The sequence below is a fragment of the Lycorma delicatula genome, chromosome 10 (assembly GCF_047948215.1).
Source record: "Lycorma delicatula isolate Av1 chromosome 10, ASM4794821v1, whole genome shotgun sequence".
In the NCBI taxonomy this organism is placed as follows: Eukaryota; Metazoa; Arthropoda; class Insecta; order Hemiptera; family Fulgoridae; genus Lycorma; species Lycorma delicatula.
The window spans coordinates 13,911,506-13,928,044 of record NC_134464.1 but is presented as its reverse complement, the minus strand read 5'-3'; the positions used below and the strand labels follow the sequence as shown (position 1 = coordinate 13,928,044).

At 28.9% G+C, this 16,539-nt stretch overlaps 1 protein-coding gene across 1 annotated transcript in view; it reads right to left on the bottom strand.

The window, feature by feature from the left end:
• Positions 1–2,276: 2,276 nt before the first annotated feature.
• The window catches only part of LOC142331571 (uncharacterized), a 393,077-nt gene continuing 378,814 nt past the window's right edge, over positions 2,277–16,539 (bottom strand). Inside the window, exons 5-6 of the mRNA XM_075377567.1 lie at positions 10,764–11,714; positions 2,277–3,952 (exon numbers count right to left, since the gene is read on the bottom strand). Coding sequence (XP_075233682.1) covers positions 3,194–3,952; positions 10,764–11,714 — 1,710 coding nt within the window. The 3' untranslated portion in view covers positions 2,277–3,193. The remainder of the gene's footprint in view (positions 3,953–10,763; positions 11,715–16,539) is intronic.

Genomic DNA, 16,539 nt, shown 5'->3' with positions numbered 1-16,539 from the left:
ACGAGAAGATATTGTACTGTACAAGTGTCATCAGATTCATATCTTATAATCACGTCTAGTTCAACAAAGAGCCGGTTGTTGATTGATTTTGTCAAGTATACTTTACGCTCTACAACTTTGCTTAATGACTTGCCCGATGTGGAAATAGTAGATCTAGTTTTAAATAAAATAGTCCATCTAGTATTAAATATTAAATTTTGTCAAAACGGTTTTCTACTCTTTTACATATATAACATGCTCAATAAATTGCTTCATAAATACAATAAAAACAAATAAGATTTTATTTTACTTAAAGATCACGCTTCATTAAAAAGAAAAAGCTTTCTTTTGACTACTTTTAACTTAATTTAATTTTACGCCAATTTTGAACAAGGGTTTACCAAGTAAATTATATTGTTTCAAATTAATCGATGGAGATAAATCGTTCCAAGTATAATACAACAACATCGTATCAGTTAACGAACTGATAATTCAATTTATAAAGAAGTGGAGGGTACATAGATGAAAATACACCGACGAAAAAGTGAAATTTGTTCACATTTTGAAAGATGATAGCAGGAAAATACAGTATTTAAATTAGTTAAAATTATTTTTCAATGGTAATAAAAAAAACTGTGTTTTGGCATGAGCATTTTCATTATTTTATACTGCATATTAGGAAAGAATAAATAAATGTTTCTTAGAGAGGCAAGGAAACCATTTTTTATTAAAATAAAATAGATAAAAATAAAATAATTTTGATACTCAATTTTTATTAATTATTACTAAGTTAAACTTGTACTATATCTAATGATCTATAATTACACTTTAATATATTCGTCTCATGTGACTTAGAACAGACACCATCACTCAGTAGTTTATACTAAAATGCGTGTGTTGGTATGACATGGGTAATATATTGTGGAAGATGTTGGTACTACTGAAGCTGGAGTGGGAAGAACTGTTTAGTCCCAGGGTATTAGAGTATTGCTATGTCAAGCGTTGGCTACTGAACAAGGTTGCGTAATCGTGTGTTGTTGTTAGGTAGATTTCATAAGAAAGCTACCTAAACGAAAGAATGGGTATCATGATTCGACTTGCAGAAAATTTCGACATATCTTCGCGTTTCACATCTCCCAGAACCCAAAACCACCGTCAGTTCAAAAGTTTGTATATAAATATATATATATTTCAGTTTCTTTTGGACACGATAACTGCCGTAATTTTGCGCCAGTCACTTTCAAATTGATACGTAAAACATAACGACCAAAAATCTCGGTCGAGTTCGTTAATGGCCAAACTAGGATCATCGGGTTGGAAATGGGGGGCTTTTTCAACAAAAAAAAATATATCGCTATAACTTTCTTATTAAGTAAAATATCGAATTTGTTTAAACATCATTATCAACATCTGCAAATTATTATGTAAGCGTTTGACTATCTATGCAATAAACTATTATGTATAAACTAAACTAAATACAGGGGGGTCTCTTTTAAGTTGAATACCCTCTAACAGGTGGGATTTAGCTCTGTAAATCTACATATCCTTGGAAATGAATTTCATATAATATTAATCCTAGAGAAACAAACATGTGAACTGATGATTCCAGAACTTTTTCAGTCATAGAATAAAAAATATAACGCGTATTTTTTACCACTGTTTTTATAAAATAGTTTTATTATTGTTCTTTTACTCTTATCCCAAACATTATACTAATTTTATAATATTTCGTAAATAAAGTACTATTACTCGTCTTTATTATTATTATTTTATTTATATTTTTTCATGATTATTTACCGCATAAGCTCGAATTTGTACCATGGGAATATAAAATGGAAATTTTTGTACCGTATGAAGTATATTTGCTTGACCGGAATTTGAACACGGGACCTTTGAATCAAAGGTCTAGATCCTACCCTTCCTTCTCAGAGACCGGCAGATTTATTACTTATTGTACGTACTATTCTCTTATTAACAATTAATGATAATAGTTTACACTGTTTATTTAGAATAGATATGTCCTTCTAATTTTAGGTGTTAAAATTTTTGTAAACGTTTGCAAGCCTTTTAATATTATATAGCGTAAAGAGTAAGCTACTTTTATTTTAATTTACAATTTTTATATATATATATATATATATACTTTATAATAATTAACAGACAATAGTAGTTCTAATATCACAGTAATATGAAAAAAGTTACTAACACTAGTTTTAATTTGTTGGCACAATCTATATATATATGTATATATATAAAACAATTAATAACAATAACATAAATATTCATAACAATACGCATTCTTAAATAAAATATTGATTATAGATAAAACAAACAATATATTCTGTACAGTAATTATTACGTATAATAATCATTAAACTCTATCATAAAATATATTTTAAAAAAATAACGTATACATTTTTATATGTTGTTCTACATTTACAAGACTATTTACATAACAGAAAATGAAGCTTATTAACACAGCGTATTTTTTCGTAATTAGATTATAATTAAGCTGTTAGTGTTTCTATAATGAATAACAAAGTTTATTTAAAGATTAAAACCTCCAAAAATGTTTTTATTCTGGCTATTTTTATTTATAGAGCAGAAGTTCAGAGTCATACATCAATGTATTTATTAATCTTTCATAAATTCTCATGAATAACTAATGGATATGATATTCAGTATCAAACAATAGTTTTCTTTTCTCTACTCTTACGATTCTAAATAAATTTCTTTTGATTTATTTTATATTATTAAATAATTGGTTTTAGAAAATTAAATTAAATTTTATTCCTAAGAAAAGTAATTTATTCAGTGTAAAAGTAGATCATGTACTCACTATGGTGTAAATTTGATTGTAGAGTTATCGGTTATCATAGTCAATTGAAAACAAAAGAAAAAAATATATATATAAATATTTTTAAGTCATGCCACTGTCTTAAAGTAAATTATATATGATTATACTACGTATTATAAAAGTAAACAATTTTCATTTTTAAAATTGATAAATAATTACTTTAATTTACTTATTTTGAACTAAAAAATATTAAATAAAATGAATAATATTATTTAACAATGGAGTGACATGTTTCTCACAAAAATGTTTTTTTTAAATTGATAGCAAGTGTTACTTTGGACGATGTTAACAAATGTTTTCGGTTAGGCGCGGTAGTTATATCATACAAATAGTCTACTACGACATAACTGATTAGATTCATTTAAGTGTAGCTTCATCTTTAATTTTTTGTAGTGTCGATGAAGGGCACTGCGATTCATTCGTGCTGTTGTTTACTGATATCTCTTTGTTACTCGTATTATTGTTCGTAACTTGATGAGACTCTTGCGTTTGCGGTGTAGACGAACATTTTTTAAAATGAGTACGCATATTACTAGACTGACTAAAACGTAGACCGCATTTCGAACACGCGTACGGTTTTACGCCCGTATGATAATTCATATGGGTTTTTAGATGATGTTTTTTGGTAAATGATTTTGAGCATATGTTACAAGTATACGGTTTTATTCCGGAATGTAATCTCATATGTAATGTCATATTCGATCGATCGGCGAAAGCTTTTTGACATACGACACACGTGAAAGGTTTCTCACCCGTATGAATTCTTAAATGTTGTTTCAGTAACATTTTTCTTGAAAATGATTTCGAACAGTGGGGACATACGTGCGGTTTAACGCCCGTATGTATTCTTACGTGCATATTATACGCTACTCTTTGATTGAAGCATTTACCGCAATATTCACACCCGTATTCTTTTCGATTTCTATGTATTTTCATATGCGAACTTAAATACCCGCGATCGTTAAAATATTTACCGCATTCTGGACACGTCGCTGCAAACTCTTTTGTACCTTCGTGTACTGATCTGTGATATTTATAATTTCTAAGTTGACTAAATTGTTTTCCGCATTCATTACAATGGAATGGTTTCTCTCCTGTGTGTGTTCTCAAATGTACCTGAAAATAAAATGAAAATTATTATTATTAACATTATTATTACATATTTACGTACGGTAAAAACCAAGGTTTCAATAAGTAACAATGATGGTTTTAGAAAGAGCGGTAGTAAGGTCGGTAATTATTGCCGTTAGATTAATATTAGAAGACAGAATTTGAAGAATAAAGCTGCTTATATATAAATTGTAATTCGGATAGAAAATATTTAATAATGCAAAACAGATTAAGATGTTAAAAATTTTAAAGAAAATTAGACTGAAATAAAGGAGGAGAGGATTTATATATAATCTACAGAAGAATAAAATTGTTACTTTTAAAAGAGTAGAAAAATCATGCATTCTTTCTGATTCAGAAAGGGGTCAAATAACTAGTAGTATTTTTTCTAATTTATGTTCAGTTTGTTTATAGAACAAGCGATACAATATTTCAAAGAAAACTTTCAGTAGAAGAAACAAGGAGCAGAAATAACAACCTTAGGTTTCGCCAACTACATTGTTCTTTAGACAAAAAGAAACGTGAATTAGAAAATATAATGAATAATGTACGTTAATCATTAGGAAATAATTTAGCTTGGAAATAAATAAGATCAAAAAAGAAAGAAAGAAATGAAGGGAAAAATTTTGTTAATTTGGGAGTAGAATTACAAAGGATAGAGGTTATAGGATAAAAATAAAAATCAGGTTGGCGGAAGCAACACAAAAAAAATTAACGAACGATCAGCATTCACTTCCTTCTTTCATTTCTCAACGAATCCCTTCGAATCCAAATCCAAAAACCGAAAAAAGTTTAAACGTGATTTTTGGTATGATTACCATACTTTCATACAAATTTAAATTAATAATAAAAACTGTAATAAAAATAATAAAAACTGTAAATTATTATGTTGAAACAGTTAAGATGGTTTAATTCATATTTAAATTAAACGATTACAATCTATCTTGTAAATAAGTTTTTGGACTGCTAACTTTGAACTTTGTATCTTTAATACACGATTAATAATCGGGAAAATAAAATGTCATTCATCAATAAGCTGTAGTTTAAATAAATGAAATTTTGAAAAGATTTAGGGAAAAAACAAAATGTATATGGAAAGTCAAACAGGGCGCTATCATTTTTGTTACGCCAGAGAATACATCATAACTTTCGAAATATCATCAAAACTCTTATTCAATTAAATTATATAACAAAATTACTTATAAAATTTATAAAATTAAATACTTATTAATTAATTATAGCAAATTATATAAAAGTGTCCGTTGGAAATTTTGGGTTTGAGATAAAAATCACTTTTTAATGTACTTAAATATTCATTTTTTTATATTAATTCAGATAGAAGTATACAACAGTCTCTTTTTAAATTAAAATTACTTAAGGAACTTGCAAATGTCATTAGATGTTTAATTTATCACTATACAACTTCTGTTGATTGTGTCAAACCTTAACTGCAAATAATCTGTGTAAACGTTTTGGGAACAAGGTAAGTGAAATGCATCTGACAAGATTTTAAATGTCGTTTACCTTTGTATTGCCTAATTGTTAATAGATCAAATTTTTACTCACATATGTTGTAACACATATCTATTCAATTTATTTTTCAAAATATACAAAAAGGTTATAATTAAATCATCGTTATTGTTGCAGTTGATTTAATTTATTAAATAAAACTGCTTAATAGTTTTTATGTATCCCATAGATGCTGTAGGATTTTTAGTTCTATTGTAAAGGGAATTCAAACTACGTATTACTGCAAGTTAGATTTCATGATAAATATGTTCTTATAAAATTATTAAACTAACAGTAATAATTTCAATAGTATTTCAGATAATAATTCAAACGTCTTCGATATCACTCCCTCAGAACGACTGGATGTTAAGTTTAACACTATTTAAATGTCAAAACCCCTTCATCTGTATTGCAAATTATTCACATTATCTTCCTTTTTCTATTTCTGTTTTTCTAATAACTGGTTAAAATTAATTAATAAAGGGTTAAAGGGATATTCATTATGGAGGGATCAATCGTATCGTTCAATCACAAGGATACCCGGTTTGCTGTATACAATGGTTCAGTTTGTTTTAGTTTTAGCGTTTTATTATTATTAGTTAGTATTTTTATAAATATTTCATCGGAATGTGTATTCATGGTTCGTGCATACGCGTATGGTATATAATTATGGAGACTAGAACCAGGAGTTATTAAAGTATTATCGATTAAAAGCGGTTTGTACAAACTGTCATTGAATTTGCATTAATAAATTTCAACCTGTTTTGAAAAAAAAATACCGGATTAAAATTCAAACCTTTTTTACCGATTTTACAAAGAAAATTACGGTATTATTTTTGGTCGTACGGTGGGGACTGAAACTTACGTTTTGAGGTATGAGAAGTATGTAAATACCATTCACTTCAAATGTAATATATATATAAACACACACACGCTATTATATAAAGAGGAAAAGAATTTTTGTTTGTTCGGGATAAACAAAAACTATTCTATCAATCACAACCAAATTCACTAATGTTTCTTGGCATAACTGTGAAGGTTTTTAGATAGATATATTTCATCTCGAAAATTTTCCAAAATATTTACACATATAGTAGAGGAGTTATGCTGGTTGAAGCACAAACTTTAATGAATTGGGTTAATGAACAATGAACTGTAAGTCTTTGTCACTGTGTAGCTGGGTCTCAACTGAATGATTCGAATCGATCGATTACAAAAATAATAGAATTAAATTTACGTTAAATAAAATAATATTAAATCAATTTTAAAAATTTCTATTTGACAGTAATGGATTTCCCGTGGGGACCGTGTGTGAAGCTACAGTGATGAGGTATACGAGCACCTCGTGGGAGGTTAGACCAATCATCACCAACAAATGGGGTGCCCTGGGACGCTGTTTTGGGAGGTGCAATTGTATACTCTTGTAATATCTCTGCAAACAATCTTTCGATTTTCAAATTTCAAACGGGGCATTTGCTGTATGTGAATATATAAAATTGGTCTGTTTGTTTGTTCTTGCATGACGCGATAACATATAGATCGATTGCTTTCAAATTTGCAGAATTTATTATCTCAAAAACGGTTTTCATTCATGGAATGAGCCCGTAGCTTCCTTGAAATTAAGATATTAAAAATATTCATTATTTTTTCACCCCCAAGAAGAATGAATTATGAATTAAAAAGATATTCATTACTGAAAACAAAAGAAGATTAATCCTTTTATTTTTGCCACATGACAAAGAAGTAAGTCATGAATTTTTCATTGTCAAAGGTGTGTGTACTTTAAGTACCATATTAACTACTATTCTGTCTTTTAATATCAGATTACTTTTCAGATTTCTGTAAAGCCTGAATACTGCAATTGCTGTTTATTAGCATTATTCTCACACCCATGAGGATACGAACAGTGCGAGGGTCCAGGGGCAGAGCCTTTCATCTGAGTACACAAAAATGGCGACCGAAGCGAGCTCTGCGGACCTGTGGTAGACCCCGTGGCTCCGGGAGGTCCCGAGAAGCCCCTAAATTAGATCCAGCGTACGCCTGGGCCGACCACGGCCCCGAGGGTCAGGTTCTGGCTAGACGGGACCTATATATATATTACCTATATATATATATATATAAAATAAGGGCCTATATATTAATTTTTGGCTCGAAAAAATTGATAATTTAAGTAAACGATAACTACTTAATCAAATTCTTTGAAATTTAGATAAGCTGTAGTACTGTATCTGAAGATGGAAAACGGTTTTTGTAAGCACTCCGTGTATAAATATATATTTTATTTCTCCTTTAACCTTTATTATTCTGCTTTCGTGAAACGATGAAAATTCCCTATTAAATTATTATCTCGAGAATAATTTTTATTAAATGAAATATAAAAATAAAATAAGAGGTATTTTCTAAACTTCACTTCCGAGTTATTTAAATATACACGTTTTACAAAATATTCAATTATTTACTAAAATACTTCTCCTCGAATAATGACGTTGTAAAATACAATACCGCCTTATTTTAATCCTGACTGTTCACCTAATAACGAATAAATTTATTCCTAAAACTATTCAGAGATTTTAGTATAAACAGTTATAAAAAAGTCATCTCGAAGAATCTTTTTTCTTTCTTTATCGTATTCAGCCTCTGAAAATTACCGTTCAGGTATTACTTCAGAGGATGAATGAGGATGATATGTATGAGTGTAAATGAAGTGTAGTCTTGTACAGTCTCAGTTTGAGCATTCCTAAGTTGAAACCCAACCACCAAAGAATACCGGTATCCACGATCTAGTATTCAAATACGTATAATGCCTTTACTAGGACTTGAACGCTGGAACTCTCGACTTCCAAATCAACTGATTCGGGAAGACGCGTTCACCACACGATCAACCCGGCTGATTATCTCGAAGAATGTGGGGCGTTTTAAGCAAATTTGATTTTGTACGTACAAAGAAATTACTATACACATGAACATGAGTTTTCTTTGAAAATAAAGAACTGTTCTGTTTCATTTTGTATCACACCTGTCCTAGAAAAATATAATCATCCATATTCCAACAAAAATTTATAAAAACACCGTTCTATATTATTCATAAAAAAATTAAAAGTTTGAGGAGGGGAGAATACCTTTAGTAATCAAATTGTACAATATTTTACTAAACAGGTTAATCGACTTGTATAACGTGAAAAAACAGAAAGAATAATAGGTAAAACCTTTCTTTATTTCATACAGCGATATATTATTTTAAGTAAACTGTATGCAACCAGCAGTATTAAATGATAAGGTAACATTATTATTACGATATTACGAAAAAAATTTCTGTTCAACTAACATTCTCACGCTCGCGCTCGCGTTTGAAATCATTTATCTGTATTTATTATTTGTAATTATGTTATAGTCAATAGTTTTATAGTCAGAGTTAATGAAAATTTATGATTTTATTCTTCACGGAAGTTACATTTCAACTCTTTTAATATTTTAGTACATCCTTTTTAAATTGTACATACTTTTAGATTTAGCTCTTTAATGAACATTTTACGTCGTAAAAAATTTTATAGATTAATAAAAAAGTCGTAAATTTTAAATTAATTTACACTTAAACACTTGTAAGTATAACAAAAAAATAAAATATGAAGCAATCACACTTCCACCTCATTTAATAAAATCGTCAAGCATAAAAAAAACTGGTTGATTAGAACAACCGTACAGTATGTTTAAAATGAAATTATCCATTATTATTGTAGAAAATCTTTAAAATAGTATCACTAATTTACGGGTAATAGAGTCCCTCTTCCATTCAAAGAAGAAGTTCTATAATTTTTTTAAAAGTTTTATTGTTTTAAACTACCCACTGTGGAGATTTTTTTCATTTTTGTTTCAGGTTTTATTAGACGGAAATATAATTTTCTATATTTATTTTAAGAACAATAATTAAAGATATAAAGTTTGTTCTTAAAAATTAATTTTCTTTTCAAATTGCTTGAAAATATCATAATTTCATGGTTTTTAATTCCATTTTCTTATTTCTTTTAAACCGTTTTTTTTTTTTGTATTAACCATAAACTTTTCTCCTGGTTTAACAAAGAAATAAATTTACAACAGTTTGTGAACTGGTTTTTACAAATTATCAGGGAACTCTTTTTTCTTTTGATAAGAAAATCTCCTACATATAGAAATTATCTTCAACTTTAATGTTGTGGGAATAATGAAGCTATAAGTTTTATTCAAGTGTTCAGGAAATTACACCAATATTTTTGCCAGCTTTTATTTTTAAATCATTTATTTTTACCATAATTATATATTTTTTAATATTTCCTGTCGTTATTATTACTTATCTTAATTTGGGAATTTTTTTATCTGCGGATGGTCCTTCAACGACCACGCAAATATCATTTCATGTGTTTAACTTCTTTTTCTTTAGAACATCTACATTCTTTCGTACTATTTAGATCTTCTTTCTTTAGTCCGTTCTCCTGTTGAGTTTTTCTATTCACCTATAAAAAACTTTAATTCAAAAACTTTTCTTCTGTATTTTTTCGATCTAAACAGTCATTTTCTATTTTGTTGAATCTTCTGATCTCTTCTTTCATATCTTTAACATAGACACCTTGACCTTCCTAACTCCAGAGTTTATAGGAAATCTGTTTGTTTAGCCTTGACCGTTTCATTCGGATCATGTGTCCATAGAATTTTAGTCGTTTTCTAATTTTTACTTAGGTTTTCAATTTTTTCATATACCTCTTTATTTTATCTCAGTCTCTGGACTTCTAGTGTTTTTCTTGTACCGTAAATCCATTTTTCTATCTTGCGAAGGTTTTCTATTCCAGTTATACTTGTAATTTCCATGCCGTACAAGATTAATGGACTTAATGATGTATTTACAGAAATGTTCTTTTTATTGTAAATATTTTTTGTGTAAAAGTTTACTTGTTCTAATTTGTGATTTTTTGCCTCGATTACTAGTTTTTCTGTTTCGTTTCTATTAATTATTTCTCCAAGATATTTAAAATGGTCCGTGATCTTTATTTTGTCATACTTTGTTTCTATTGTCTAATTGAGATATTTACTGGCACTTGTCATTTTTGTCTTTAAAAATGAGATTTATAAGCCTGTTTGAGAATTCTTTCTATTAAAAAAAAAAAAAATTAACCTATGTGGATCAAAAAACGATCCAATTATTATAATTTTTATGAAATATTTAATTTTTTAAGTTTTATGAAAAACTTTGGTTTTTTTATCTGTGATATGGAGAAATGAAATTTCATTAAAAATATTAAAAATCTGAAAAAAATGATAAGTTAAATGTTTTACATACCTTTAAAGATGCTTTGGTGAGAAACGCTTTACCGCAGTGGCTACAAGAATGTTCCGGATTTTTGAATTCATGATGTAATTTATGATGAGTTGTCAACTGATTTTTTTGTAAAAAAGATTTCTTACATATTGTACAGATAAATCCCGACGATGATGTAGGTATAGTTGTGGTAAGTTTTGTTGTTTGATGTTTGTTATTACCACTGTTATTTTCAATTGTTATTTGCGGTGTTATCGTTGTCGTTTTTAATAATTCTTTATTCTTATTTGAAAATTCTGTATTACAATCATTACATCCTTGCCTGATATTACTATTATTAATGGCACATAATGATGAAGATATGTCTTCATTATGTCTATAGCTGTTGTTATTTCTATCGTTGATTGCTGACATTCTGGTATCATTTACATCCTGTCGTATATTCTGCTCTGGTGTTATTTTATTATTTTCTATTACATTATTACTACTATTATTCATTAATATTTTCGTGTTATTAGTTTTAATATTATTATTATTTATTAATAAATCTTTCTCTTGTTTTTCATAATTCCAGTCGCTGTCGATTTTTAGACTTTTATTAACCGTCGATATTTCTTTGTCATTATTATTTTCATTTAACGGTGGGATATTTAAATTGATTTTATAACTTGGTGATAACGCTTCATCTGGTTTGTAATTCATTCCTTTTGGTGATATTTCAATATTTTTTTGTTCTCTGTAAAATTCTTGTAATCTTCTTTCTTTTAATTTACATAATTTTATTATATTATTTTCGTTATTTTTATTCTGTTGTTTATTTTCATCGTTTTCTAATTTTGGTTGCGATATCGGTACAACCGGTAATGTTATCGGTGGGGTTATTGGTTTTGTTATTTGATGGTTCATTGATAATTCAATTAATCCTTGGTTAATTTTACTTAAATCCTTTACTTCATTCGTATTATCTGTCATCTGTAACAAAAGAAACAGACGAAGTTTTGTAATTATTAAACTTTTAACATCAAATTAAATTAAATTCTATAAAATCTAATTATTGAATTATTTACAATCGTTATCATTTATTTAATAGATTAATAAAATTGGTAGAGTAGATAATGAAATAAGTAAGAATATCGTAGAAAAAAGTGAGTGAAGTCAAAGATTGATTAAACTAAATTATGATCACCAAAATTTTAGCTCGATAGATTAATTCATAACATCGATAAATAATCGATATGTTCTTTCCTATCTCATTCCTATTGCCAAGAATGTAATGGATAAATACGGTGTTAGAGGAAGTGTGAAAGAAAGGGGATGTTTTGAGAGTACTGGAAGAGAGGTGGTTAATGGATCGAGGCAGGTGGAAAAATTTTTGAAAAGATCCAGACCGAGGAAACTTGGATTAAAGGAAACTGAAGATGATAATAATGAAGCTACGTTTCATGTAACGTAACAGTCCTAAAATAAACATGTAGTATATCCTAACACATGATAGAATAATAATAAGTATCATTTCAAAACAGACATTTTTCTTTATCTAATTTAGGATTGTTTAAATTTTGTGAAATTAATACGTTCAATTCATATTTACTGACTTAATTTGAATCAGATGATCTTTGTTTTTCCAATGTTAATAAAGAATTTCGTGTGATGGAATTTAAATAGTATCCTGATCCCCCCGTAGGGGAAGACACCCTCCGCTGCCTTTCCGTTCATAGCATTTACGGGCTTTACCGGACATATTCCAGAAATATTGACATATTCCAGTCCGCCTCGGTCAGGATGCCACGAGTGACATTCCCATCGCTGTACTACTATTTAATGAACTCAAAACAAAACACATCTTACTGAGTCTGAAGTAAGACTGAAAGACCTAACTACACAAAGGAACTTAACTAGCTCTATTTAAATAGTACGGTTAATTTTTCAAAAAATGTATGTTTTTTTAATAAATCGTGTTAAAAACTTACGTTTATAGGTGACTGGCATGTTACTTCCAAAAACTGTATAGTCAGTTTCCTATAAAAACTAAGTCCAGTTCAAGACTTATCGAAACTAAAGGATGAAATTGTTTTCCCTTACTTTTTCACGAAAAAATGTCAAAACTTTATAAAAATCCTATATATACAGAGTTAACTAACTAAATATTAAATTAGAGTTATCTAAACTATATACAGGGCTTATTATGCATGTATGCTCGGTATCAGATTATTAGGTATTTAAGGACAAATTAACGTACAGGACGAGGATGAAAATGGGGACATTCTATTATGAGTTCAAGTTGTAAAAAATTGAACGTGCTGTTCATTATATATATATATATATATATATATATATATATAGTGTTTTATAAAGTTTTGGAACCCTTAAATATGTAAACTGTTTATAAATTAACTTCCGGTTGGGTTAAACAAACCGGTTTCCATAGTAACATAGTGCATCGCAATAGATATCAGTTAAGCTTGTCATACACACAATCAGTCGCCATTTTATTCTGTGCTGCTCGAGATAAACAGGAGAAGATCAATTTGGAGATAAACATATGGAGACCAATATGGGTAAATATGTAGACCATATGTAGACCATTCTTGGGTAAACCAAGAATGTAATGGATAAATACGGCGATAAAGGAAGTATGAAAGAAAGGGGTTGTTTTGAGAGTACTGGAAGAGAGGTGGTTAATGGATCGAGGCAGGTGGAGAAATTTTTCAAAAGATCCAGCCCGAGGAAACTTGGATTAAAGGAAACTGAAGATGATGATGAATATTCAATGACGAGGCCACATTTGATGTAACGTAACAGTCCTAAAATAACACATAATAGAATAATTATTTCTTTTTTTTCGGAATTAACTTCAACGGCATATAATTTATTAGCAGACTGTATTTTATATATATTTTTTTTTTTTTTAGTATTTTGGTTTTCAAATAATTTTAAATTGATGTATCACTCGAGATGTTAGATATATTTTTGGTCTTTAAAAAAACAAAAAACGAAGTGGTTCTTTAAATATTAATAAACATGTTACTTGTGTGATGGAGAATATAGTATGATATTAATTTAATTAAAATTGGTGTAACCGTTCTGGAATTAGGGAAGGTATATAACATTCAAAACGGTAACCAAAATTCGGATGTAGTCTGATATTTTTTTTTAACTCGCAATTTTTTTTCATGTTTGTCCTCAAATCTTGTATCCTTAATTAGGATACTTCCTGACAATGCCGATTGATCAAATTTTGCACAATTACTAAGGTCGGGTGACAGTACAATATTCTACCATTAATTTTGCAAATATCCTCCCGTTCGGAGGTAATATTTGTAAAATATACGAGTACACACACACACACACACACACACACACACACACACACACACACACACACACACACACACACACAACACACACATGTATATATATACGACAAAAAAAAGTTTTGTTAATTTACAATTGTATTTAAGTAATCATAAACTTCACCATGTTACTTTAAATAGTAAATGTTTGAATGAAAAATCTGTTTGATATTTTATAAATACGTATATTACAAATTTTAATATATGATGTTGTCTTTTGAAATCCAAATTAAACTCATGCAGTGTATGATAATAATTTGATTAAAGTATAAAGCAAGTTTTCAAAAACTTTTTGTAATATTATTTTTAAAGAAAATTGGATCTTTTTCTTCATTAAAATAGAGATATTGTCGGATGACAATACAGTATTCAACCATTACTTTTGCAGTCATCCTCGTGCAGGTGTAATAATTTAACATACTTATTTATATGTTTATACTATACTATTTGTTAACTACACTATATATATATATATATATATATATATATATATATATATATATATATATATCTTCTTTTCGCGTGTATGTGACTAAACTCCTCCTAAACGGCTGGACTGATTTTGATGAAATTTTGTGTATGTGATTGAGTTTATTCGAGAATGGTTTAGATTCACAATTTGATCCGACAGACAATGTTTTTTAATTAATTTATTTATGTGTTGTTGTTGATCTTGGGATGGTTAAGGTTCACAATTTGATCCGGTATACAGCGTTGCGATCGCGTTTAGAACTGCACGCTTATTGAGAATATATATTATTATAACGTTTTAAATTGTATTTAAAGAATACACATTGTGCAAATTTGTAAGGTGCAGTATTGAAGAGAGTATTTTACATGATTTTTCATGAATTTTAACTATGTATACAAGTGCATTCAAGAACAATCAACTTAACCTACAAATTTAAATTGTCAGTTCTCATTTGATTCTATGCAACTTATGCAGTATTGAACGGTTCTTTGAAATAAAAATGTAAGTTTGTAAAATAAATTATAACATTTATAAAATTAAAATATAAGTTACTTACAATAATTACAGTTAAAAGTATATTTAAAAAAATTAAAGTTATAATTTTTGTAGCTGAATAATTTTATAAAAAATTTTCAAAAATTGTTTTAATATACAATTATCTAAAATTTGATCAAATCGATATTAAAATAAAGAATGAGAAAAATTATAAAAATTTCTACTAAAATTTTAACTACGTTGCCTTTTTTTTACAGTGCTTTAATTTTTTTATTAATTGATTAATTAAGCTATCATGTGGTTATGAAATTTCAAAATTATTAAATAAAAAAAAAAAAAGTAAAGGATGTACTTTTTTAGAATGATCTTAAGTGAAAATTAGCAGTAATGTGAATGAAAATTTATTATACACTAATTATTAATATTACGGCGGTGCACAAATAGTCCATAACCGTCGGTAGAAGATCAATTGACAATGTAAATTTAAGAGACCAGGTTTCAAACACACGTATAAATGATAGTCAAGATAATCACAATGAACGTCTTTGAGCTGATGCATTCAGACAAAGAGAGGTAACACAACGAGTCACCTACGCACACAGAGCACATGGTCGACAGCGCGTGCAAGAACATCGCGCATTGACACGTGCATCACTTTACCGCCTTGCGTTCGAATATGAGCCGAAAATAAACTATTCGTCACATGCACTAATTGTCATCGGTAATATGGACAAAGAATGCCAACACTGTCATACATTTAAATACAAAGGTGAATCGGCCGGTCTTTGCTGCGCAACAGGAAAAGTTTCACTTCCACCATTTAATTCGCAGCCAGAACCATTGAAAACACTATTGGTTGGAGCCACATCTCAATCGAAATTGTTTTTGCGTAAAATTCGTAAATTCAGTTCTTGCTTCCAAATGACAAAAATCGTTCAGAATGAGGACGGTCGTAATTTTGAATCAACATTTAAAGATTCAAGGCCAAGTGTATCATTAAATCGGTACTTTGTTCTCAATGCCTGATGCCGATCCAAATTTTTTGCAAATCTACTTCATAGGCAATGAGAAGAAACAAATTAACACACGCTGCCAATACAACCACATCGAGCAAATGGAGGAGCGAGAAATAGTGGCAACTTTGGAAACGTTTTTACGTTTGCAATTGCTTAATCAGGCATTGCAGCGACCTTGCTTGATGGTGGGCGGACTGCGCATTTAGCACTATTCGAGTTGCTATTGCACATTCACACACAAACGCAATGCTTAACATAAATAAGCATTCAGGCATGACTGAAGTTTTAAGAAAATGCAAAATTATTATCTGGGGCGAATGCACTATGGCTCGCAAGCATTCACTTGACGCATTCGATAGAACGCTGAAAGATCTCATAGGTCGAGTTGTGATAACTGTACGCGTGGTGGCATCAGGTATTTAAATTTTTTTTTACATATTTTTTCATCAAAGCGGTCAAAA